Source organism: Mauremys reevesii, linkage group 4 (assembly GCF_016161935.1).
Source record: "Mauremys reevesii isolate NIE-2019 linkage group 4, ASM1616193v1, whole genome shotgun sequence".
Lineage (NCBI taxonomy): Eukaryota > Metazoa > Chordata > Testudines > Geoemydidae > Mauremys > Mauremys reevesii.
Window position 1 is genome coordinate 85,502,464 of NC_052626.1, and position 25,549 is coordinate 85,528,012.

Genomic DNA, 25,549 nt, shown 5'->3' on the forward strand with positions numbered 1-25,549 from the left:
CAGATTTATCAGAATCTGACTGTGGTCCTGTGACCACATAGCCGTATGCTTGGCAAAGGACTTCTTCCTGTAGGTGGCTGAAGCTACTGCAGGTTCACTCTGGAGCTCAGCAATCCATAATTAAATGGAAGAATTAAAAGCTGAGCAGCTGTATTTGAACCAGACACTTTCTTCAGTTTTCTGCAAGTTGATTGGCTAGTCTTCGGGATAGAAAGGGTATGAACACTGGCCCATGGGATTGAGAGATACTCTCTGGACATGAATCTGACAGACCCGGGACCAAGCTCTGTCCATGCTGTAAAATGATGCACTGTGGAGCCAAATCCCACTGGGACTCTGGCTTAAACCCCTCTTATTGGGTCCAAGGGCTCAGGTCCAGAGGGCTTGCTGGCCTGAGTCCAATAGATGTGTGTGTTTAGACAGAAGGGGGACTTGGGCTTGAGTCTGAGCCTGGGCGTACACTGCAGTGTAGACATACCCTCTGACTCTGAGTCAGTTCCCCATCTGTAGAATGGTGATAAAAATACTTCCATACCTCACAGAGCATTGGGAGGGAAAATACATTAAATATGATGAGGTAATGAAGGCTATGTAAGTATCTAATATAGGTTATTATGGAGTGTGTTCATGTATGATGGGAAGTGTGCATGTACTTGTGGTGTTTTATGAACATTTTACAATTATCCCCCTGATAGATCTTATATAATTTTAAAGGCAAAGTTTTCTGTATTATTCCATTCCTGGTGTCATGGTGGCTATTCATACAGGTGACTATTTGAGATGCTTGCTTGTAAAATATGTTCTTTGATTTGCATACCTTTCTTTGGTGAGCTAGACTGTGCAGCTAATGTAGGTATATTTTTTTTTGTATGGGTATTATATACTTTAATCATTTCACAGAAAATAGAACAATGGTGGAGTGGAAGACAACACAAAAAGGGGAAGAGAAACAACCTAACATAGAAGGGAACTGGGAGGGAGAGACCAAGAAAAGAAGGGAGAGGAGATACCCAGAGTGTGGAACAAGGGAGAGACATGTAAGGAATTTGTAAAGGTTTTTTTGGAACTAGTTGGGAGCAGCACACTGTTTCATGACCAGATCACTCCTTCTACCATAAAATCCATGTGTGTGTGTAGGGGGGGAAGGGGAGCAGGGTTTGCTCTCCTGAGAAGTATGGTACTTAGCCCCTTCCCCTCAATAACAAAAAGCATGGAAGGTCATTTTAGAGCTGCACAGATCTCGATGGATTTGCATGAGACACGGGGTCATCAGCACATAGCCCTATGTCTTTGCACTGGCTTGAGAGCCCATTGCCCCCAAGTCCTCCTCCAGGGCTTCCTCTATTAGCAAATGTCATTCATAACCTTCTTAAGGGGCTGTGGGGGGCGGGCTTTAGTCTCAATGAAGTTTTCCTTTTCTGGTAGTGCTACAGAACTCTGGTAGTGCTCTCATGATTAAGGCATGAAACTGGGAGGCAGAAGATCTGAGGTAGGGGGCAAGTCAATTAGCCTTACGGTGCTGCTGTTCCCTGGGGATCTACAGGGTTGAGAGACTTCACTCATTAATATTTGTAAAGTCCTTTGAATTAACCTTCATTAAATCCTCAGATTATTAATCCTCCACTGTATTATTATGCACAATCAATTCCTTTTTATTCATTGATACAAAAGCTTCTTTTTGATACCAGTTTTGGTTTTTGTTCATGTGGATACTTATCCTGTGATCAAAGGCATCTAGTTTGTCTACCTGGGGAGCTTTGCATTATTATTATTATTATTATTATTATTATTATTATTATTATTTTTGGCTGTGTGCTGTTTTAGTCGTGGATTTAGTTCTCACATGTTGACAGTGTATTGTACGCAGTACGATATTCCTCATGGTCTGCTACAGTCTGTTTCTTTCTTTAGGAATAAAGATATGAGTTTTAATCTTTTAATTTGCCAAGAATGTAGCCTATGTTTTGTTGTAGTGATAGGCTGTGCAGTTTTGCAGTGGCCTTTTTCATGTTTTGCTGATTTAAGCAATATGTGGTAATAAGGTTTGTTCCCATAATCAATTAATAAGATATCATCCAAACACCCTTTTTGTAAAAATTAAGCCCACACGGATGAATTTCTACAGTTGACACCTACACATTAATTAATTATAAATAGATTTAATGGTCCGATCTAGAAAAAATATATTTCATATCTGCCATGGAGCCTACACACACGAAGATCTTCCTAGACATCAAAAGCTACATGGAAGAAGGCACAAAGCCCTTTATTTTTAATCTGAGTGGTCACCTGAGGGAGAAGCTAGATGCTCCAGAAGTGCAATTAGAATAGAACAATGCACAGAGAAAAATGAAGAATCTATTACCACAGAGCATATACCATATGAATGGGACTTCTGAAAGGACACTGGAAGATAGGTCATTATAGCTTTCCCGCACAAAGGACAAAAACCTTTGTTTTATCCTCAGGAAAGCCAAAGATAAACCACTTTGGCCTGTATCTCATTTGTCTTCCTTATATTCTGTTATTGACCTACAGTATAATGCATGTCGATTTGTATGCTTTACATTGAAAAATTCATTCTTCTTATATAATTGAAGACAGATATCATGGAGTCCCTTTAGAGCATGTTACCAGGCCAGGTAAATAAAAATCCAATATTCTCTCATAAGTAGTGTTGTAGAAGCCACCGTATTGCTTTGTTTAAAACATTGGGGCTTTGTCTGTTAACAGAAAATGGAGTTCTTCATGGAATATTGACTAGTATTTTACAAAGACTAGACACTTTTTCCAGAGAGGATGTTATTAACCCAAGTCATGAATAAAGATGTGCTATATATCTAAAGAGAAATTCCTAATGTAATTGTGTAATTCAGTGACTCACTTTCTCAAGGAGCATGTCAATTACTCTGTGCCTTGTTCAGCCTTTTAAAGCAGTTTTGCATTTGAGTAGATGTTTAATTTTGCATGTGTTTATAGCAGAAAGGAGATGCTTACATTTTAAAATATTGATAGAGATAATACGTGCAAAATTCCCATAATTCCAATAACATGGTTTGGAAGAATACCACCCTGTTTTGCTGTCCAAACAAGTAAAATAGCTCAGCATGAGAATTTTACAGATAGGATAGGTAATTACCTAGCAAAAACAAAAATATCCCAGAGCTCTGAATTTAACTTTGCATGCCTTTTTTGTACTGCAGCATGTTAAGAAATGTGATGAATTAGGGTTGATTGTAATTACAATAAACTTAAGCAATTAACTCACAGAATTATTTGAAGAACTCTTTTGAACTCTCTGCTCATGTTCTTAAGTTGTTGAGTTTCAATTTAACTATTTTCTTAGGCCTGGGCTACGCTAGTGGTGGGGTTCAAACTAAGATACGCAACTTCAGCTACGCTGTTCGTGTAGCTGAAGTCAAAGTATCTTAGTTCAACTTACCTGGCCGTCCTCATGGTGGCGAGTCGACTGCTGCGGCGCCACCGTCGACTGTGCTTACTCCTCCTGCCGAGGTGGAATACGGGTGTTGATTAGCGGATCGATTTATTGCGTCCAGATGAGATGCGATAAATTGATCCTCGATACATCAAACACTACCCGCCGATCTGGCAGGTAGTATAGATGTACCCTTATTTCTGAAAAATACAAAGTTTTTTTCCTTTCTGTGGCTTTTTAGCCAGATTATTCTCCCATTATTCTGGCAAGCTGTTTCCTCCTCCTTCTCAGGATAAACAAATGTGCAGGGAGTACGTGTCTTTATTTTTGACTGCATTCATTTTGATGTTTAAATTTAGCAATGCTTTTGCTAAAGTTCTTCAAAACTCAGATCATTTTGGAGCTCAGAAAATAAAAGCAATGATTACATTAGTTGAGCCTGAGCTTGAACAGACTGGAAAATTAGTGAAAGTGTAAATTGAAGGATAACTGTGTAGTGAGTTGTTGATGGACTTGTATTTTATATTGGAAACTGCTCACATTCATTTTAAAGCTACAGCGATCATGCTAATGTGGGAGAGAGGAAGGGAAAAAAAACCCTTTCATCCATTTCCTATTAAACATACAGATACATTACAAGTGAAAGAACTTGACATGTTCAGAGCCTATTCAATTGACTGGCTTGCTGATATGATTATGGAACAATATGAGTTAGAGAGTAATGGAAATATATTTCATCATCTTCCTTAGACTCCCTATAGTACCACACTTGTTCTGATATAAGGAAGAGGGTCTGTGCATCCTGGCTGTATAAGAGTGGTACTATAGCTAGTGGTCAAAGCAAAGGGAAGGGGAGTCCAGAGTCTTCTGTTGAATTCCTGGCTCTGCTGCTGGCACTTAACCTCTCCATGCTTGAGTTTTCTATTTTGTAAAATGGTGATAATATTTTACTCACTATTTTAAAGTGTTTTGAGAGCCTGAATAAAAGGTGTTATATAAACTGTCAAGGATTATTATTACTATTATTCATTACACTTCAGCAAAAAAAAATTAATTGGTACTATATATGGGTGTTTAATCATAGAGACTTCTTTAAGCCAAACTTTATATCATTTATTTTTTCACTGATTTTTTTTATTAGACTTTTTCAGAGGGGAAAAAAAAAAGACTTGTTCCAACTAATGACATTTCCCTCCACAGGATTTATGAACGTGTCATAGATCTTCCAGAAATGAATCTAACGCCAGGAAGCAGTTTATGGCTGGGACAGCGGAACAGGAAACATGGTTTTTTTAAGGTAAGCAGATATACAGTAGCAAATGTAGGGCACTAACCTCAGCTTTATTACCTTGCACACCCCCGTCATAGGAATTTCAGTAGGGATTGTAGGTATCTGAGGAACACAGGTATGGGTCCAACTTGTCACAAAAGGGCCTGATTCTGCAAGGTGTGGTCTGTGCTCTCAACTCCAATTGATTCCACTGTGCCTTAGGGCTTGGCTACACTTGAAAATTGCAGCGCTGGGAGTTACAGCGCTGGTCTTGCAGCTGTGTAGGGCCAGCGCTGGAGTGTGGCCACACTGACAGCTACCAGCGCTGCAGTGTGGCCACACTTGCAGCACTTTCCAGCGCTGTATTGAGAGGTGCATTGTGGGCAGCTATCCCACAGAGCACCTCGTCCCATTTTGGCGCTGAGTATTGTGGGAAGGGGAAGGAAGTGTGTGGGTCATTCCGCTTCCTGTGCCAACGCCCCGTGTGCATCGCTTCACATCCCAGCATTCAGTCTTTCCGGCAACGTTTGGTGCCATTGTGAGTGTCTCTCTGTTTTACTCTCTGTGTGAATCGCGATTTCTGTGGCAAATGGAGCCCGAGCTGCTGAGGACTGTGCTGATGAGTGCCGCCAGCACAACACGTTTGGCAGTCAAGCTATTCCTTCAGCTCCAAAGTGACAGTGAGGAGTCTGACGATGATATCGATATCGATTCGCCTCCCGCGTGTGACACTACAGTGCTTGTGGCATTCACGGAAATGCTCAGCACCGTTGAACGCCGCTTTTGGGCTCAGGAAACAAGCACTGAGTGGTGGGATCACATCATCATGGAAGTCTGGGATGACCAGCAGTGGCTGCAGAACTTTCGTATGAGAAAAGCCACTTTCATGGGACTGTGTGCTGAGCTCGCCCCCACTCTGCGGCGCAAGGACACAAGATTGCGAGCTGCCCTGACGGTGGAAAAGCGGGTGGCTATTGCAATCTGGAAGTTGGCAACTCCAGACAGCTACCGGTCGGTCGGGAACCAGTTTGGAGTGGGAAAGTCGACCATTGGAATCGTGTTGATGCAAGTTTGCAAGGCAATTGATTGCATCCTGCTAAGAAAGACCGTGACTCTGGGGAACGTTCAGGACATTGTGGATGGCTTTGCACAAATGGGTTTCCCTAACTGTGGAGGGGCGATAGATGGGACGCATATTCCTATTCTGGCACCCCCCCACCTAGCATCAGAGTATGTTAATCGGAAGGGGTATTTCTCTATGGTTCTCCAGGCGCTTGTGGATCACCGTGGGCATTTCATTAACATTTACACAGGCTGGCCTGGAAAGGTGCATGATGCACGCATCTTTCGGAACAGTGGCCTGTTCAGGAAGATGCAGGCAGGGACTTTTTTCCCAGACAGGAAGATCACAGTAGGGGACGTCGAAATGCCCATTGTGATCCTTGGAGACCCCGCTTACCTGTTACTGCCTTGGCTCATGAAACCCTATACAGGGAAGCTTGACAGGAGCAAGGACCGGTTCAACTACAGGCTGAGCCAGTGCCGAATGACTGTGGAGTGTGCTTTTGGCCATTTAAAGGCCCGCTGGAGATCCTTGTATGGGAAGCTAGACTTGGGGGAAAGCAGCATCCCCGCGGTTATATCCGCTTGCTGTACCCTCCATAATATTTGTGAAGGAAAGGGTGAAACATTCAGTCAGGCATGGACCACCGAGGTTCAAGTCCTGGAGGCTGAATATGCACAGCCAAAGAGCAGGGCTAATAGAGAGGCCCAGCACAGGGCTTCAAGGATTAGGGATGCCTTGAGGGAAGAATTTGAGGCTGAAAGCCAACAGTAATATTTGCTGCCTTGCATGGGAGTGAAGTGGAGTTTTTACACTGTTATTCTATTATCCCTAAAATGATTTGCAGTGCCTGTTTCTTTACTGTGCTAAGGTATCTTTCAGTATCTGCTATAATAAAGACTGTTTTCAAAGCCAAGAATTGTTTTATTGAAAAGAAAAAAACTTCCTTGACAGACAGACAGACAGACACACAACATTTCATGAACACAAGAGGGTAGGGGTGTGGGTTGGTGAACTGTACAGTCACAGGTTTGCATATGTCCTGTCTGGAGTGCTGTGCAATGAATCCTGCACTTCAGGGTGCATATACTGCATGGTGATGGGGGTTGAGTGCAGAGGGTAAGGGTTGTAGTTATCAGGGCTGGTTGGTGAACGTACAGGTGTTGGAGGCAGCTGGTGGTGGTAAGAACCTGGATGCTGGGGAAGGGGGGTTTGAGCTGACATTGGGGCACAAGGCAAAAAGCTTTGGGACGGGGTGGGGGGGAGTAGCACGGTAGTGCTCTGCTTGCATGGCTACGAGTGACTCGATAGAGTCCGCTTGGCGCGACAGGATGCTTAGCAGCTGCTCTGTGCTTTTCCTCTTGGCCACTGCATTTCTCTGGCGGATCCTGCTTTCCCTCTGGCGGATCCTGCTTTCCTTTTCTCTCCACTCCTGCAAGTTTTTACTCTCTCTAGCAGAGTGATCAATAACAGTTTTCAGCATGTCCTCCTTGCTCTTTCGGGGATTTTTCCTGAAATTCTGCAGTTTCTGTGCTGTGGTAGATCTGGTCAGTCCAGCAGTCAAGGTCACTTTAGAAAGGCAGAAATGGCAACATTTAACAGGGTAGCATTGTTTTCATTATCTCATCCAGACAGTAATTCCCACACACTGAAGGAGTTCTTAGTCCTCACTTTAGCATTCTTTTACCACACACATAACACAACAGAAGCCACGAAATGGTGAGTGAGGGGTGCTGCATCGAGGGAGAAGTGGGGCTTGAGTGATAGAGGGGTGCTGGTTGCTTCGGGGAAGTGCACCGAACAGCTGCAGTGATAGAGGGGTTGAGTGAAGATGCAGCTGCAGGGGTGATCTTCACTATCTCCCTATCTCTATCACTATCTTCACTAAAGAGTCTCCCAACATTTTTCACAGGAGTTACTCCTGGAAGATATCTCCCTGCTGCAGGTCACTAGGGAAGAGCGGGAGGCTCTTCTACAGCAATGTGGATTCCGCCCTGGACCCTATGCGGGTTGCCTGTGTGCAGCAATGGTCCCCCCACCCCTCGTGGCACAGTGGCGCGGACGCGTTAGCCTGACTGGGACAAGGACCACAGTGGCTCTCCCTATAAACCTGCGCAGGCACATTGCCCACACTCTGGCTGAAACTTTTGAGGAGATTACTGCAGCCGATTACCGCGATGTGATAGACCACATCAATGGGCTATTCCACATCTAGGCTGGCATGCATGCAGCCCTAACCCCCCTTCCTCTCCAGAAACATTTCCACCCAGAAAATAAAAGCCGCTTACCGGTAACCCGCTGCTCTGCTTGTCCTTCTGCAACTGCTGGCTGCTGCGATTGGGTACTTTCCTCCTGGCTTGAGAAGAGCTCCTGGCTGCATGCCTCCTGGGACTCTGGGGTGTCTTCCCCCATCCCAGTAGCTTCACTCGCGTTTTCCTCCCGCCGCCGCCACCGCCGTCTCCTCCTCCTCCTCCTCCTGTCCCCCACCCTGCTCAGAAGTGTCCATCGTGGTCCTGGGATTGGCAGTGGGGTCACCCCCAAGTATCGCGTCCATCTCCCTGTAAAAACGGCAGGTTGTGGGGGCAGCTCCAGATCGGCGGTTTCCCTCGCGGGCTTTGTAATAGGCACTCCGCAGCTCTTTTACTTTTACCCTGCATTGCAGCGCGTCCCGATCATGGCCCCTATCCAGCATGGACCTTGATACCTGCTCAAAGATATCGTAATTCCTACGGCTGGAGCGCAGCTGGGACTGCACAGCTTCCTCCCCCCAAACACTAATGAGGTCCTGCAATTCGCCAGTGCTCCATGCTGGGGCTCGTTTGCCGCGTGGAGGCATGGTCACCTGTAAAGATTAACTGATTGCACTCCACACCTGGCTGCAGCAAACAGGAAGGAGATTTTTAAATTTCCCGGGGCATTTAAAGGGCAGGTCACCTGAGGCCAGAGCAGTAGAGTGCAAACTGATGAGCAGAGTGGCTGAACAGGAATTCTGGGATAACTCCTTATTCCCTGGAGGACAATTAAAGCGCTGGTGAGTGTCCACACCTGATGAGCAGTGCTGGATCACCAGCGCTGCATTCCTTATACCCCAACCCGAACGGGTTTTCAGCCAGCGCTGCAACCAGGGACTTGCAGCGCTGGTTGTGCCCTGCAAGTGTGGACGGGGTGTAACTGCAGCGCTGGAAAGCCTCCACCAGCGCTGCAACTTGTAAGTGTAGCCAAGCCCTTAGGAGGTATTCCTTGTCCTCCTGCAGTGTATTGTCCTGGATCACTTGTGACTGGAATGAAATTGTGGAACATAGTTTTAGGAACCCAACCAAGAGTTAAAAACCTTAAGAATAATTTTTTACAATGGTCTGGGTGACCAAGCAATGCATCTCCTAATATTCATAGACCAGTGGGAGCTGGGCTTCTTCTCTATTACATCTAGATTAGCCTCTCACTGCTATTGATGGACTGCATAGTTTCCATCCTTCACAGTTTAGGTCCCATTTGACTTCCATCAGGTAAAAGTCCTCTGTGGGCCTGACATTATTCACAATGGTGAAGGTATTTGCAATTGTGCACACTGCATATGCCCTGCTGAAAGGCCCAGGAGAGTTAACTTCTTTCCTGAGTGAACTTCCCCTCTTTTTGACCTCTTTTCCACATCACCAGTGATGAACTAGTTCTGATTTTCTAGGCTGTTGATTTGATCCATGAGCTACAGTTTGTGCATCATGGCTTTGAGGGTCACAGTGGCACAAAGCTTGAATTGCTGGTCGTAGGGAGCCATACTATACTATCTCCCCCCTGTAGATCCATGCACATTGCATACTATGTTCTCATATCTGAATAGTGACAGACACTGCTCTGACTGTCATTCACATATAATGAACACTCAGATCCTGGAAAGCTGACAACCAGTTGAAAATGGTTCAGGGCGCTTAGGTCAGGCTTTTGGGATGCACAAGTGGGTCTGGAAATGAATGTTGGAGATGCTCCTTGCATAGGAGAGTGAAGATATCAAAACTCCCCCTTCAAAATTTTCCTTTGGTAACCAACAATAAGTGTGTGCCCTATGGGTCATCCTCACTGCTGTAGCTGACAGAGCGCATGCCTGCTGGTTGTGAGACACCCCAAGCCATCCTCATGGACTAGACCAATGTAGGGATGGAGACCAAAAATGCATAGGGAAGGCGCAATTAATGTTGTCTTGGAGGCAAATGCCCGAAGACCTGGGAACCCTATTTCCCTTTTTGTTTCTTGTTTCTGTTCCCTTTATACCCTGGCAAGCCTTGCTGGCATTATGGTCCAGGCTGAGTTGTTGTAACTCTTAAAAATTAATACTCTGTGCCATAGGCAAAGTTATAGCTAAAGCTGACCAACTGTCATATCTAATTGTGTGTCCAGTGGATCCACGGGTATTGCAATGGATCTGTTGCTGACTAAAGAGCATGGAGTTTAGTCAGTTGGTGGGTGGTATACAGCTAAACTCCTGATAAGTACCTTGTATCTTGGATAACAGAACACAATTTAAGTATTCATTCAAATCAAAACAGCATCAATTTGATAAAATAGTCCATAGGATAGTGATATGCTTATCTACATCATCTTGAGACTGGCATGGCTTTCCATTATCAGGATGGTTGACCACCCGTTCAGTTTCCTTTTGAAGCATTCATTATTTAATTGATGTTGCAGTTACTAGTTTTTGAAGAACACCCCCTCTCAACTTTGTAGATTTTTCAGCGAGCCAAACAAAATATCAAATGCAGTATTGCTTAAATAGTGTAATTAGTGTGGCAACTCTAACTGTTTGTGTGTGTGTGTGTGTGTGTGTGTGTGTGTGTGAGGTAGTGCATGCATGCACTACCTCTATCACTGTTTTGCTTTTATATTTAAGTTAAGGTCCAAGAATTGCACTTAACATGGACTTCATTTCTTGTAACAGCTGATCTGTCACCGTGGAGTAAAATTAACGGCATGATTTTATTCTACAGCTGTTGTTTTTTACCTCAGCTGCTTCCCATAATTCCACAGATGGTAAACATATGTTTAGAGCTGCATAGAAAAAAGTAAATTATATTGGATTCACCCATCTTTAATTCTTATTTTATGCAGACAGCCAGATTCTAGGAACTCTGGGATACCTTACATTTGTAAATTAATATTTCTACACATTAACACTTTGGAAACAGCAGGGTAGCTAATGATATGCTAATGGGCTGCCAGTTTTTATTGATCATAATGAAAGTCGACAAGTGCCTTTCTTTGCTTTATGTTTGCTTTAATATTTTACTAACTGTCTGCAGGGCAGAAATGCGTAATTGGTTGCATTTTTTTAATCCTGCTTGTGAGTTTCAGAAGTCTTAAGGTTTTTTTGTTTGTTTTTGGTTACCCATTGCAAAAGCTTGGTATTTTGCCAGCTTATAAACAGTACGTATCTCCATCCATATATTTTCATGCTCAGTAGGATCTCCCTTCCCTTTTCAAAGCAATTTGTTTCAGTGTTTTAACGCATAAAATATATAACTATTTTCCTCATTGTAAACAGAGATCTTCAGGGAAATAAGAGCGGTAAAAAAGAATTAGCATTTTTTGTTTGTGTGGTGGACCTGTGCTAGTATTTGTATGTGAAAGAATTGAGTATTCTGCGCTTTAGCCTAATCATAGTTATTTCAAAAATATTAGAATTTTAATGGTGTAATGTACTGTTCATTTTGCTCCTCCTTCTTCTGCCCCTTTTTAAGAAATGAGAAGCTTTCTTAAATGAATATCATTAATGTCTGTTTTAGGTGAGGATTCTCCTGTTGTTCCTCATGCACCTTTATGGAAGTGTCATGTAAGGATCTAAGTCACAATGGGTCAGATTCTGACCCTTTTATTTACACTGAGTGACTTCTTACTCCACAAGTAGTCCCATTTGAGTTTGTGGGACTATTGGTAGAGTGTAGGCCTCCTCAGCATAAGAGGGGATCAGAATTTGGCCATTTATATAAACATCTAACAATACGTAATTTACCTTGTACAAATACCTCAGAGCTCTGCCCTTCCAGTGCCCCAGTTCTGCAAAGTGCTGAATGACTTCAACTGTCATTCAGGTCAGTGGAATTTAAGGGTGCTCACCATCTCACAGGAGGTGCCTTGCCCCTTCCAGGATATTGGCCTGAGGCAGACAGTGGAGCGAGCTAATAACAGAGACAAGATGTTCTTTTTGTTTCCTCTACAAGAGGCAGTGCATGAATTATTCCTTCTGAAAAACAAGGATAGCATTTGACCATTCAGGTTTCTTCAGTGTACCCCAGTAGCAAAGATCATCTCTGTGTGCTAGGGATGATACTGGAGTCAGGTTAAGAAACAAAACTGAAGGGAACCCGAGGAAGAATCTTTTCAGTAGCAGGCCCAAAACTTTAAAACACCTTCCCCAGAGGAGATCAGGTAGAATTTTACCCTTGCTAACTTCAGACCATGCTAAAAACCTCACCTCTTCAATAATTTATATAACCCTTGTGCAGTGCCCAGATACAATGATGAATAGGAGCTTTGGAAATATATATTGATTAATAAATGAATAGAATGTACTTATGTGGCAGCACACATGCACAAGATGTTTTACATATGTAAAGCCAAGGTTCCCGCTCCAAGGACCATATAATCCAAATCAAATAAATATGATACAGGGGGCAACAGTTTGGGCACAGGAAAATGATGTGTGTTACCATAGGAAGGCTTTGTGAAAGAAGTGGGCTTTAAAGAGTGAGAATAGCAGTATGAAATCAAGTGAATTACAATGCAGAAGGTGAGAGTGTTAGTGCGCCCTGAATGTATCAGCCCTTTCATATAGCATTAATGGAGTAGTTCATTATATAGAGCAATGAAAGGAGCTATAAACATGCCAATGCTTTGCTATCAAATTCATATCAAATGAGGTGGCTATTTAAAGCTCTGCTCCTGCATTGTCTCCACTAGTGTGGAACTCTGCTGACTTCATTGGGACTTCATGCAGCTGAAGGAGTCCGCCTTAGGGTGTGATTCGGTAAATTGTTCATATGAAAGCCACATATAGTGATATCCACTTCTGAAGAGGAAAATCCTGATAGGTGCAGAACAAACACAGCTCACATCACAGGCTAAAACCAGAGGTCCTTTCTTAGCTTTTACTCAGTCCTTATTTGGGTAAAAGTCCCATTGATGCCAAAGGACCTTAGGATTGGCCCTGGTGGGAGTTTTTGTATACTCAATACCCCATATAGAAAACCCGGATCTAGTGAAACTTCATTTATAGTGAAGTAGGATGGAAGTTCAAGTTTGTTTAAATGCATTGCAACAATTCTGATTATGTTGAACTTCCATCTATAATGAAGTTTTTTTCTAAAAAAAATGACATTTGGCAAATACTTCTCCCATTGAAGTTAATGGGAAAGTTCCCATCTATGCCTGACCATACAAGCTCATCTGTAGCTGTAATGTATATGATTTATATATATTAAAAATATGATTTCCTTTCCAGACTGTATTGTTCATGCTTTGTTAGAACACCTATTGCCTTTGATAGGCATCCTTTAAATTATCATTTACATGGAAATAAATAAATAAAATGAATATGTATTTTTTTATATTTAAATATAAACCTATCCAAACTGCAGTAATACACTTAAACATGTACTTAACTTTAAGCACACACTATTCTTGAACAGGGATTCTTTCCTGAGACAGGGCCTTTGTGCTTTCCTGGATGGGCTCCTGTCACTATGGTGATATAGTGTAGTAAAAGTCTATAATCTGAGTTACGCTTCTTTAATCATTTCATTGGAGAGAACTGAGCCTTAAAAATACATTTATGTGCTGCAGCTGTTAATTGTTCACCAGTGGTCACTGGAAAGAAGTAAAGTAAGTAACATTCAGCATTGTTTTATAGGCTACTTCCAAACCAGTGACAATATCACTTCTCATTATTGTGATGGCTTCATTAGTCTCACAGGTGAAAAAGTTAATAAATATATATTCTTCTGCTACATAGGTGGTATGATCTGATTATTTCTATTAATATTTTCAATTAATATTTGATCTTGAAATAACAAGCAGGAAGCAGTGCTTGCTGATTACTTTCTGCTGTTTCAGAAAATGAACACATAAATGTTAAATGTTACTGCATTTGCAAGGCTTCAAGTACTATCTGAGGCCTATATTTTATTTATAGATTAACCTCAGTATTCTGAGCAAGCCACTGTGTCTTCTGCCTGCTTTTCAGAATCCATTCTATCACCATTTAACTGACAATAAAACCAGAATACACCCAAATCAATATTTTCATTCTAAGACAGCAAACTAGATGATACATTTCTTCTTAAATTAGATCAGATAGGAGGCAGAGTCATAAACCCTCTTTGATTTACAGCGAGATACTTGGACTTCTCCAGGAAAATTCCCAGTTCTTTTAAAGTTCATTAAGGGAAAAGAGATTATCTAAGATGCTGAATGCCCTCAACTCCCATTAAAGCTAGTGGATGTTGTAGGATATAAGTGCCTGGTAGAGTCAGGCCCTGAGAAAGAGCTTCAGGATTTGGCTCTAAGGAGCAAACCCCAGTCCCCAGCACTCACTGTGTGTGTTTTGTCTGGGTTCTGGGGAGATACACAGGAAAGGGGCTAAGATTTCTCTCTACAATGATGTGAAATGACAACAGGCTGCATTGTGTGGAAGGTGCTTCAGCTTAGAATGCTCCATGCATATGGAGAAACGACATAGGATTCAACAGTGGTGGATCATTCAACCCTTTCACTTCCCCAGCCTGCCACTACCCAGCTTCCAAAACCCCATGTGTGCTGCTGTTGTGAAGGGACTTCCTACAGGGCTGAGTTATATATGACCCCTAAATCCTGCCCCCTCTCCATCCCGCGTGCACAGGAGGCCTTCCTTACCTTTATGTTAGGAACAAGATTGACTCCTAACTGAGCAGCAGAGACCATTCATTATGAAATGTCCGTTTTAAATATGGTTTGATCTCCTAGGCTAATTTAGCTAAATGAATCAATAAGAACATTTCTAGATAGTGTGCGAGTTTTGCATATGTTTTATCAAATCCAATGCCGTAAACTTTTTTCTTGGAGAAAGGAAAGCTTTTGTAATGATTCATATCTTGTTCAGCTTTACCTGAATTGTTCAGTTAGAGTGGTGCTCTTTGTGTAAAAAAAAAAAAAAAAAAAAAAAACCCAAACCAAAAACAAACGAACAAACAAAAATAATAAGTTGATCCATTATTCATGGCCTCTTGGCAGAAAACTTGAGAATAATCTTGTAAGTTTTAACTGTCTGACTACAATCTATGTTTATCAGCAATCTTTTCTTTTATAAAGGGTATCATTCAAGATGTGAAAGTCATCTTTATGCCCAATGGATATATAACTCAGTGTCCTAATCTGAATCGCAGTAAGTAGCAATTTATTTACTTTGACAATTGTAGATTTAAATATTATTTCAATATTTTTAAAGATGATGATGCTTAGCTTTGTCCTGTATCATCTTTGTACACTTTTAATATGATCAGTTCAGGGAAACAGAAACTCTATTTAAGAAATTGCATTTATGTTAAGATAAGTTACGCCGTTGCGGGTCAGGCATGCCCCGTCTCCTCCCAGGGCGGGGCACGAGTCTTGATAGGTCCACAGTTGTGCCTGTGCACCCCCAGCTGGGGCTGTGTGGGCTAGTGGTCAGTCACTAACTGCCCCCTGGCTCAGGGCTGTGCGGCCTAGCAGCCTGAGTCAGTCTCTGTCAGGTTGGGCCACTACCACAGGGTCTCCGGCCAGGATAGGGGGACCCGGGCCCTCCCTCCCTCCCTCTCCACCAGGTCCCAACCTAGGGCTCTGTCGGTGGTGGGGTTGTCTGCCACCAGCTCAGCGGGGATCCGGCCAAAACATGCTGGATTAGCCTCCAGTTGTCCAATCAACTCCCCAGGTTAGCAAAAGACTCCCTGGGTTACTTCCTACCCGCTTCTCCACATCTTGTGGCTTCCTAGTTCCCCCAGTTCCTTCTCCCTTGGTAGCGTCCAGAGCCTGGGGGTTGAGGGTTGCTGTCAGCTGGCTGGCCTCCGCATCACGAAGTGTCCGTGGCCCTTCAGCAGGATCCTGTGGCACACCACTTTCCCCTACGGCAGTCAGCCAAGACTGAGCCAGGCTGCTACCTCTTATACTGATGTTGCACTTCGAGCATGCACAATGAGAGGTTAACCCCCGCAGTCCCAGTGCAGGGCACGCATGCCCCATCACACACGAATTAATGATGTTTTAACAGTATATCAGTCTTCATTGATGTATGGTTTTTTTCTCCACTTCCTTTATTGAGCATGCCCAACCTGCAGTGATTTCTTAAGTCTGGTGCAAGGAATCATGGATTTACAAGAGCTCCTGGCAAAAATGACTGCAAAAGTAAGTACCTGAACTCCATTATCAGTTCCTCATCCTGTCCCTCATTTCCCTCAAGTTGAGAGCACTATAAAAGCATTTACACCTTTGCATCTGCGTTACACTATCCTGGTAAAGTTTTATTTGGACTTCCAGTACAGCTACCTGTAGCGGATTTTCCGTAATGCCAATAAAGCCTCATTCAACTTCTATAGTATTTTAGAGGACATTTACAAATGCCTCTGAATTAAAAGAATGTGGAATAACAAACATGCTTACTACTAAAGGGTCTGATTTTTAAAGAAACCATAGCATGTGTCCCTTTATGTGCCAGCAGATAAGTCCAGGTACAAAAAAAGGGTAAACTCCCCAGTGATCTTATTGCTGAGGTTTCCCCAAACTGTCAGTATGTGTGCATTTGCCCCAAGTGGAATAAGCAGTGGCACTACTCACAAAATGTGAGGGCTCTTTGAAATCTTCAGGAGGCTTGGAGGGGTCTTTATACAGAGTCTTTGTCTCTCCTTGCCAGTTCTGGAGACCGCAGTCAATCACCCAAATACCCAGGCAATTCCATTGAAGCCACTGCATTTGCTCTCTTCAACACTCTTTTAAGGGAGATTTCTACAGTATGAAGATATTAACAGAAGAATTAACATAGTTCCAGGCTACACTAATTCTCGTCTGCCTTGTGGTGCGGGTGAATGGGAAGATGTGCTTCTCCCTTAGCTCTGCTACAGCCCACGACCATCTTTCATTTTAGCCATAGCACCTCCAACTGAGGGTGCTTGTAGAGTCTGGGGGCTAGGTAAGGAATGGGGTGATCTATTTTAAGGGGTGTGACCCAAGGACCTCTTGATGCCCAGTGGCAGAGAACACAGGTTACAAGGATCATGAAAAGGGGTCATGTAAGGCCTCTATTGAAAGAATGTCATCAGAATCCTTATGAAATGTATGAGCAGATAATGTGTAAGGAGTTATGTATGTTATCTTTTTAAGGCCTGGTAGTTAAAGGCATGTCGTTCAAAGGTAGCATGCATTGAGACAGACTTTTCCAGATAGGAGGTGGGAGACTCTTTTATCTCCCTGGTTGATTGTTGTGCATTGTTTCTTACAATGGAAGTCTAATTCCTTATTGAGTCACATGCTGATGAACAGATAGTGACTGCTGCAGGGAAAAACGAAAACAACCAGGGTTATACTTTTAGGGGTATAAAGGAGTACGTTGATACACCGGACATCCTTCAGTCTTGGAAGACAAGCTGCCAGCAGGCTTGATCTTATGAAAGGAGGTTCTCAGCATCATAGTTGAAAATCCTTTAGGAAACGGGAGTGTCTTGTGAGTTAAGTTTAGACTCTAGAAAGCATGTTATGATTTTGTTTTATATGTAATCATTTGTTTCCAGTATTTTCTCTTACTTTCATTTGAATCTCTGTTATTTGACAATAAACTTATTCTTGTTTTCAGTATAAATATATCTAAGGGCTAGTCTACACTACCGTGCTACATTGGTGAAGCTGCACTGATGAAAACATGCTATCCTGGTGGGAGAGCATTTTCTCGTCAGCATAATTACTCCACCTCAGCGAGAAGTGGAAGCTGTGTCAGTGGAAGCGTGTCTCCCTCTGACATAGTGGACTAGTGTGAACAGTGTTTAGGTTGATGTAACTTGAGTCACTCAGGGGTTGGCTTTTTCACACCGACTTTTACGTGTCTTTTTACATCAATTTAAGTGATAGTGTAGACAAGTCCTAAGTGTAGTGAGTTAAGCAGAGTGGCAATTCTGATTTGCATCTAGTAAATTGGTGTGTACTGTTCCTTTGGGAAAATTCCATGTGGTTAACATTAGCAAAACCATCTGGCCTATGATTAATTCTATCATCTAAACAAGAATTAGTTATCTCACCTGGCATACTGCTTATATGCTAATTACTTTTTGATCAATGTGTAACCACAGAGTCACCTGTAGGTGCATTTAATTACAGCATAGTTACTGAACATGATTTTCCAAAAGTATAATCTACATAGTAACCCTGTGTATATCAAGATGGTAAACATGTGATATTTTTTTCCTTGTGAATTGTACCTCCTCAGCTGCCCTTATGACTCCTTCCTAAAAAGAAAGGTTTTAATTTTAATCATGTTTGTATTATACTGACACTCTGTTCACCCAACCAGTGTATTTTGTACAGGCTCAATCAGAGAATAAGAAACATTAAGCTTTTAGTTCACTTTACTGCTGGAAATGTGAAATAGAGGTAATTTATTTTAAGCCCTGCTGGTGGCATGAGCAGGTCCCAATTATGTACTGTACTGAGTGACTTGTTCTCTCTGCTGTTAATTATATTTTTGCTTGCTAATACATTTTTGGGGCCAAATAACATGCTGTTGATACTCCGAAGATTACTTGTTCCCATACAGCAGTGCTGCAATGACCTTTTTTTGCTTGTTCCTTTCCCCGATAAGGTTGTTTTGCTCTCCTTAGTAATGGAGACATTAACTAAGTGTTTCGTTGTATTAGCTATAGCAGTACTGTTGTCCAGAAAGAACACACACAGCCATGCAAGAAGTTTTAATTGTGAGACAAATGCAAATTAAAGATGGTGGAATTTTAAAACAGGCATTTTAATGGTGAATGTTCCCACCACAGTCTTAGGGAGCAAATTCAGGCCCTAAGTGATATTTCTGCAGTTTTAGGTATACACTAATGTCGTGTTAACATATGTCTGGGCTAGGAGTAGGTTTGGAACCCGTGCACAGCTGTCCATGGAGATTACTTTTGCCAGAGCAAGGAGTATGTATTATGAAATACATAACAATGACCCCTAATTCTCTCCCCCATTCTGGGAGTTGCAGAATATGAATTTGGCAGCATGCAAAAATTGTGTCCCATGTTTCTATGTCCGGCTGTGGTATACCAGAAACTTGAATTTGTCTGTAGATTTGCATTTGGTTACAATTTAATAACAGACTCAAAAAAACCCAATGAATGGTGTTTGCAATGTTAGTATGTAACCAAGAGAATTACAAATGATGACAAGTAAGGCATATAGTAAGTTAAGTATCATTGCACTCTCTTTCCCCCACACTCTTCAAAGATTTGAAGTCAATTTGAAGTAGTCAATGTGTTGCTTTTAAAAATGCATAGAAGTGTAGCTTTTCTGAGTCTGAGGTATTTCTTTTCATGGTGGGGAAGGTGTTTGAACTTTTTGCATTACCGTCTACACGCCGCTGTTTCATCTCTTTAATTTTGCAACCTTAAATAGAAAAAGGCAATAGATCAAATTGTTAAAAACTCAATTAAAATATAAATTACCTTGGGACAAGATGGACAGCTTAATTTTCACCATGCCCAATTACTATGCTGGGTATGGAACGTTAGGTGGTGTTGACTCTAAATGGGTCAGATCCTCAGCTAATGTAAATCAGTATAACTCTACTGAATCAAGGGTCTTTGAAAATGGAGTGCAGTTCTTTTTTAATAAACTAGTGGGTCACACTAGGAAGTGTCTTTTTCCTTGTAATCAGATGTGTTTCTTTCAGTGGCTGGAGATAGTTACTGGAGATTTCCAGCCCCAAACTTCTAATTAACTTTTTCTTGCCAAATCTTAACAGGGTAACAGTCAAAACGTTCAGTGCTTCGTTTGGTTGGCATAAATACCTAAATGTTTAAGGGCAGAATTTACTGTTGACATAACCCTATTGGCTTGGTTACACCATAGAATTATTTGGCCACAAACATTTATCTGAAATACATGAACATTTTGACTCAAAGTTCTCTGAAGTTCTTATGAGAACGGAGGTTTTTTTGTAAGATTTCTGGTACTTCCTGCATCTGGATGGCCCACAGGTAATATATAATAAAAAGTCTTTTTCTTCATCTTCTGGTTTGGAAAAATGAAAAAATGATGGGAGAAATAGTTAACCACAGCCCCATTGGTTCATTCCTACTCCTAATCCATCCAAGACTTGAGCACCTGAGAATTTCCATTGATGTTTCAAATCTTTGACAAATCTATTTATGCAAAATTGGCAGCATTTGGAATGGCATTTCAGTTTGTAACACATTTAATTTTGAGTATATCATCATTTTGTTGAGCTTAATGGTGATTTTTCAGTTATGTTTGGAAGTTTAAATACAAATGGAACATTTCTATTCAATTCCATATAGCAAATGCCAACTAAATAGTATTTCAGAAAAGATAAACCTGTGTGTGTTGAGATACATCCATTGACCTATTACTATCAGAAAGTTCACTGTTGCATGTGTTCATATCTACAAAGATAACACTGACATTTTCTGTATAGTTGTAAAGATAAATGCATGCCAAAGGTAATACTGATCATACACATCTCTGATTTACTAATAGATTCAGTTTACATCCAGAGTCATTCTTCAGAGTAAGTGGTAGATGGTGTGTTTTATCAATGAATTTTATATAAATTCAGTGTGACAGTGAAAGTCACAGAATATGCAACTTTCAGTTGATTAGTATTAGCATTTGCATCTCTTCTTTTACCTCTGTTACAGGAATCAACACACACACACACAAAATATTAAATGCCTTTTCAAATCTGGCTTTTGTATAACATCCTTTCTCTTTGTGTGTGCAGTTTATACAGAATCATTCTAAGAAATAAAAATGATGAATTTTACCTTTTTTTTTTTTAAGACTAAAGGAAAAGGTACAGGTTAAATAAACTGCAACAAAACATATAGATTAAACACAGTTTTAATGCAGCGAAATATATTCTATTTTATACATTATAAATATAGAAATGCTTTTCAGGTCACTGCTGAAAACTGGCAGGATTAGCAGTTCAGTAAGAGAGGACGATTTTTGCCTTTTAAAGTGTGAAAAGCATTTTTGAAGTCACAAGATCATGCTGGCTTTGGGAGGGCTGAGTGTCAAGTCCAGTGATATCCCAGAATCGTGACTTAAGGAAAATAAAAAGCTTTTACTCAAGGCCCTTTACTCTGGAGAATTCAAGGATGGAAAAGGAGGAAGTTTTCCTAGTATCTTCTGCTGATGTCTGAGATTTACCTGACAGGAAGTATGAGTGTTGATGGGCAGGTTGGAATATTCCCATTAAAATGGATAATGGTGGAAGTCTTGAGAGCCTTTTTGCAAATGGATAAAATGCAGTAGATACCAATATAAAAATAGTACAGTATTGTACAATGATCTCTCTGAACAGTGCAAAAATGCTATTGTAAGCTGTAATATTTTGAACCATCCTGTAATATACTGTAGTATGCCATTTATGAGTGATCAGGGCTAGCATTCATCTCACTTTGGGACAGATTCTGATACATTGGCTACTGTGGGACTACTCATGCAGTAATGTGGTGCTTAATGTGAGTAAAAGTAGCAGAATTTGGCCCTTTGAGAAGTTCCCACCTGCTCTGGGATTTGTGGATTTCTGGGAGAGATGGCTATTTTGTTGTTTGAAGGATGTGGAAGTTTAGTCCTGCCAGGAAGTTTGACGAGTTAGTAAATGGGACTGAGTAATCTGGTTCTTATTATGCATAGCAGATGATCTTGCATGTGTCAGAGCAGATGTGCCTAGCTGAGCCAGTTAAAGAGGTCAGGGCTACATGAGGAACTAACTACAAGGGTCTGTCAGAGGGCAAGAAGAGGAGTGATTGGGGCAGGCTCTGCCTTGGGAGAGGAACCACAGAAGAGTGCAGCCAATTCCTGTGGTGGGTCCCTGGAACAGAGGGCTCAGGGAGGTGGTCCTGGGTTTGGTATTCTAGAAGAGGAACAGAGCTGGCTGAATGAGAAAGGGCTGCAAGAAGGGAGCTGGCTGGCACTTGGAAGCTGCAAGAGACCCCTGGGAAGGGAGGTTGTGAAACCCCAGGACAAAGGGTGGGCTGAGGAACTGTTTATTTTAATCTATTATGTGGACAAATAAACTTATTTAAAGGAGACTGGGCACGACAGCAAGTATTTGTTAAGATGGGGAGAAGCCCTGCTCCATCACATACGGTAGAGAATGTGAGCACTTCGATACAAGGATAGATTGAGGAGGATCTTTGGTGCACAGTGGAGAGAGGGAAAATAGAGGCAGGGGGCGATTTGGCCACCATATTACAGATCACTCGGGAATCTATGGAGTATTCTTTGTTTGAGGAAAGCCTGGGATGACCTATGTAAACATGGTCACAATAATCTGTGTGATAAGACTGGGAGTGGATGAGTCATTACAAAACCTAATTTCCCCCTACAGTTACTCACACCTTCTTGTCAACTGTTTTGAAATCGGCCACCCTCATTACCACTACAAAAGTGATTTTTTCCTCCCTTGGTATTCTACTGTTAATTGAATTGTCTCATTAGACTGACCCCCCTCCCCAACTTGGTAAGGCAACTCCCATCTTTTCATGTACTATGTATATATACCTGCTACTGTATTTTCCACTCAATGCATCTGATGAAGTGGGTTCTAGCCCATGAAAGCTTATGCCCAAATATATTTGTTAGTCTCTAAGGTGCCACAAGGACTCCTTGTTGTTTTTAATAATCTGTGTGAGTGTGTTGGGGAGGATGGGAAGGAGCATGTGCGTAGAAGAAAAGTATAAATTACTCATAGCATGGATAACAACTTGGAGAGATCACCTTCCCTTACCTTTGCCAGCACATGAACCCCCCTCCCTCCTGTTTGTTAGTATATGGACAGTCTCCCCTCCCATTCACTATTATATATCATTCTTCAGGCAAATATGGCAATTGCTTGCCTGGAAAAATATTACTAGGAAAAGAACATTTTTAGCATCTGTTAATTCATTTTAGCAGCTGGCAATGAGGAGATGCTGATGGTATCATCTGACCAGCCCGTTCTCTGCTGTCTACCAGCAAGTGCTCTGTGGGCCACCAGTGGTCCATGATCCATAGTTTGGGAAAATCTGTTATACAACACATTTAAATGTTGTCTTTTCCCTGTAAATCGGAGTAGCTTTATATAATGTCTTTCTGCAAACTGTTAATCTTAAACAGTGTGGAGATAGGTTGAACAGAAGGAATCAGAGCCTGACAGCATTCATGCTCTTAAATTACATGTATGCCAGTAAATGAATAATTCAGAATATTACAAAGATTTCAGTTTTTGATGTTTGAACTAAAAGTACCCAATTCATTAATAATCTGAGGTCCCCAAGAGGTACGTTTTTAATATCTTGCTGGGGTTCATTAGATTAGAAGAGCCAATCATACAGATCATCAACTGGAGTACATTAGCTTATCTCCATTGAAGTAAATGGGCACAGGTTGATTTACACCAGCTTTGGTTCTGGCTCAGTGTGTCTTCTATTTAGTTTGTTTTTCAACTGGTGTAATAAAATTTGATTCAGCTAAAAGTCAGTAAGCTGCTTCTTTTGTTCTTTGCTTTGTTAAAACCATGTGTATGAATTACAGAAATTACATCAAGTAACTTTCACTTACAGCTAAATTATGCAGAAACGAGGCTTAGTCAATTGGAAAACTGTCATTGTGAGAAGACTTGTCAAGTAAATGGAGTGATCTATCGAGACAAAGACTCATGGGTAGAAGATGATCACTGCAGGAATTGCACATGCAAAGTAAGAATCTTCTAACGGGTGTAAGGGGTAGGATGCCTAATTATAGTATGAATGGTCCTTGAATACATAATGCCAACTCTGAGATTTATCATCTTTTTAGTTTGCACCCAGTGACAATGTGAACAACTGAAGGAAGTAGCAAAGAATTGCCATTTCTTATATGAATACTTAGTAAATAAAATCTGCTTTCCCTTGACAACTCTGTCATTTGTTCTAATTATATCTGGAAGAATCTCACCATTTTGCAGGGGTGGAGGGTGGGAAATCATGGTGTTGTCTCTGTTTGGGTCAGAACAGTTTCACTGGAGAGTGTGTGAGAGAGAAAGCATTATCTTAATTTTATTCATAGGTGCTCAATTGCATCCTGCATGGTAACAACATGCAGAATCTGTTTTGGGTGTTTATCATTTTGAAAACCTGTGGAACAGAAGAGAATTAGTATGTAAGTCTTGTCTGGTTGAAATTATTTGATAGATATCTGAAGAAAGCCTTTGTTTGCCTGAGAAAATAGAAAACTGATTGTTAAAATTTTAAGATGATTGACAGAGCCTGCAAAAGGTGGTGGTTATGTTCTTGTAAAAATGGTATTATTTTTTGTCTAATCCACGTAAATAGCATGCACAAGTGGGATAAGACAAAGATGTATATCACAACGGTAATGGGGGTGGCTTAGTTCATACGGGTAGCAGTCAGATAAGACTTGTTGCTGAAGGAAAGATCTGAAATCTTTAATGCTACTTTTATTTTCTGGTATAGTATTTGTTCTTTATATAAAATATAAACTAATACACACACATCTGAACTTCATCTTTCTAACCTTTGCTTAGAGTGGAGTAGTGGAGTGCCGAAGGATGTCCTGTTCCCCTCTGAACTGTTCTCCTGACACTCTCCCAGTGCATATGGGAGGCCAGTGCTGCAAAGTATGCAGGTGTAAGTACATTACGTTTGATATTTTCCTCCCACCTTCTTTTTAACTGGAATCACACTTGTCTTGAAACTAGGAGCAGCTGATGTGTTTTCCCCCTTGATTTTTCACAGGTCCTGATAAATTAATGCAGGCAACGTGAGTCACAGTGGCAGCTTTAGTTAAAAAATGAATAAATAACTGTTTGCTGAAAAATAAAAGAATCACCTAGGAGATACAATGCAGTACTGCATGTTTCTAAGACTATATTGCTGCATTCTATTGGCATTAAAAAGGCCATGCCCTTGTTTGTACCTCTCCAAAGGAAAAATGTCTGGCTTCTACTAGTAGCTGTTAAACCCAATTGATGTTAATTAGCATGAAGCAGTTGGTCCGTACTTACCATAAAGAGAGGTAATAACTTAGTTTGGTTATTTGTCATCCTGTTCTGAACTGAAGGTGGTTCTTTGGATATTGTAGGGTTTTTTTAAAATAAAATGATATAATCAGCAGAAAAAAGGAAAATTCATGGTCTTATCTAGCCTGTAATGATCTATGTTGTGTGCAGTAGTAGTTTTGTAATTTATTTCAGACCGAATGAATGTGGAAAAGAAGATGAGCAGTAAATTCTGTAGTTGGCCCAATTGATGAAATTCTCTTATCTCATCTGCAAATGAAAGCCCTAAGTGAAAAAAGGATTTAACACTCAGGACTTAAATGGGGCTGAGGGACAAAGTCAATTGAGCATGTGTGTGCTCAAGTACACAGGACTAAATTTCCTCTTGCTCTCATGTATGAAGAAAGTGAGACCTTTTTCCTTATCTCGCCAACCTACACGTTCTGGGCACAGCTCTTCTCCATTCAGGCTAGTCAATGATGTAGCTGTTGGCTGATTTAGGATTAATTAGACACCCCCCAC

At 41.3% G+C, this 25,549-nt stretch overlaps 1 protein-coding gene across 3 annotated transcripts in view; it reads left to right on the forward strand.

Moving 5' to 3' along the window:
* NELL1 (neural EGFL like 1) overlaps positions 1–25,549 on the forward strand; it is a 422,689-nt gene that overhangs the window by 74,722 nt on the left and 322,418 nt on the right. For all 3 annotated transcript variants that reach the window (XM_039535560.1, XM_039535559.1, XM_039535561.1), the window contains exons 5-9: positions 4,637–4,733; positions 15,106–15,178; positions 16,091–16,173; positions 23,592–23,726; positions 24,554–24,656. In XM_039535560.1, the coding sequence (XP_039391494.1) occupies positions 4,637–4,733; positions 15,106–15,178; positions 16,091–16,173; positions 23,592–23,726; positions 24,554–24,656 (491 nt within the window). The remainder of the gene's footprint in view (positions 1–4,636; positions 4,734–15,105; positions 15,179–16,090; positions 16,174–23,591; positions 23,727–24,553; positions 24,657–25,549) is intronic.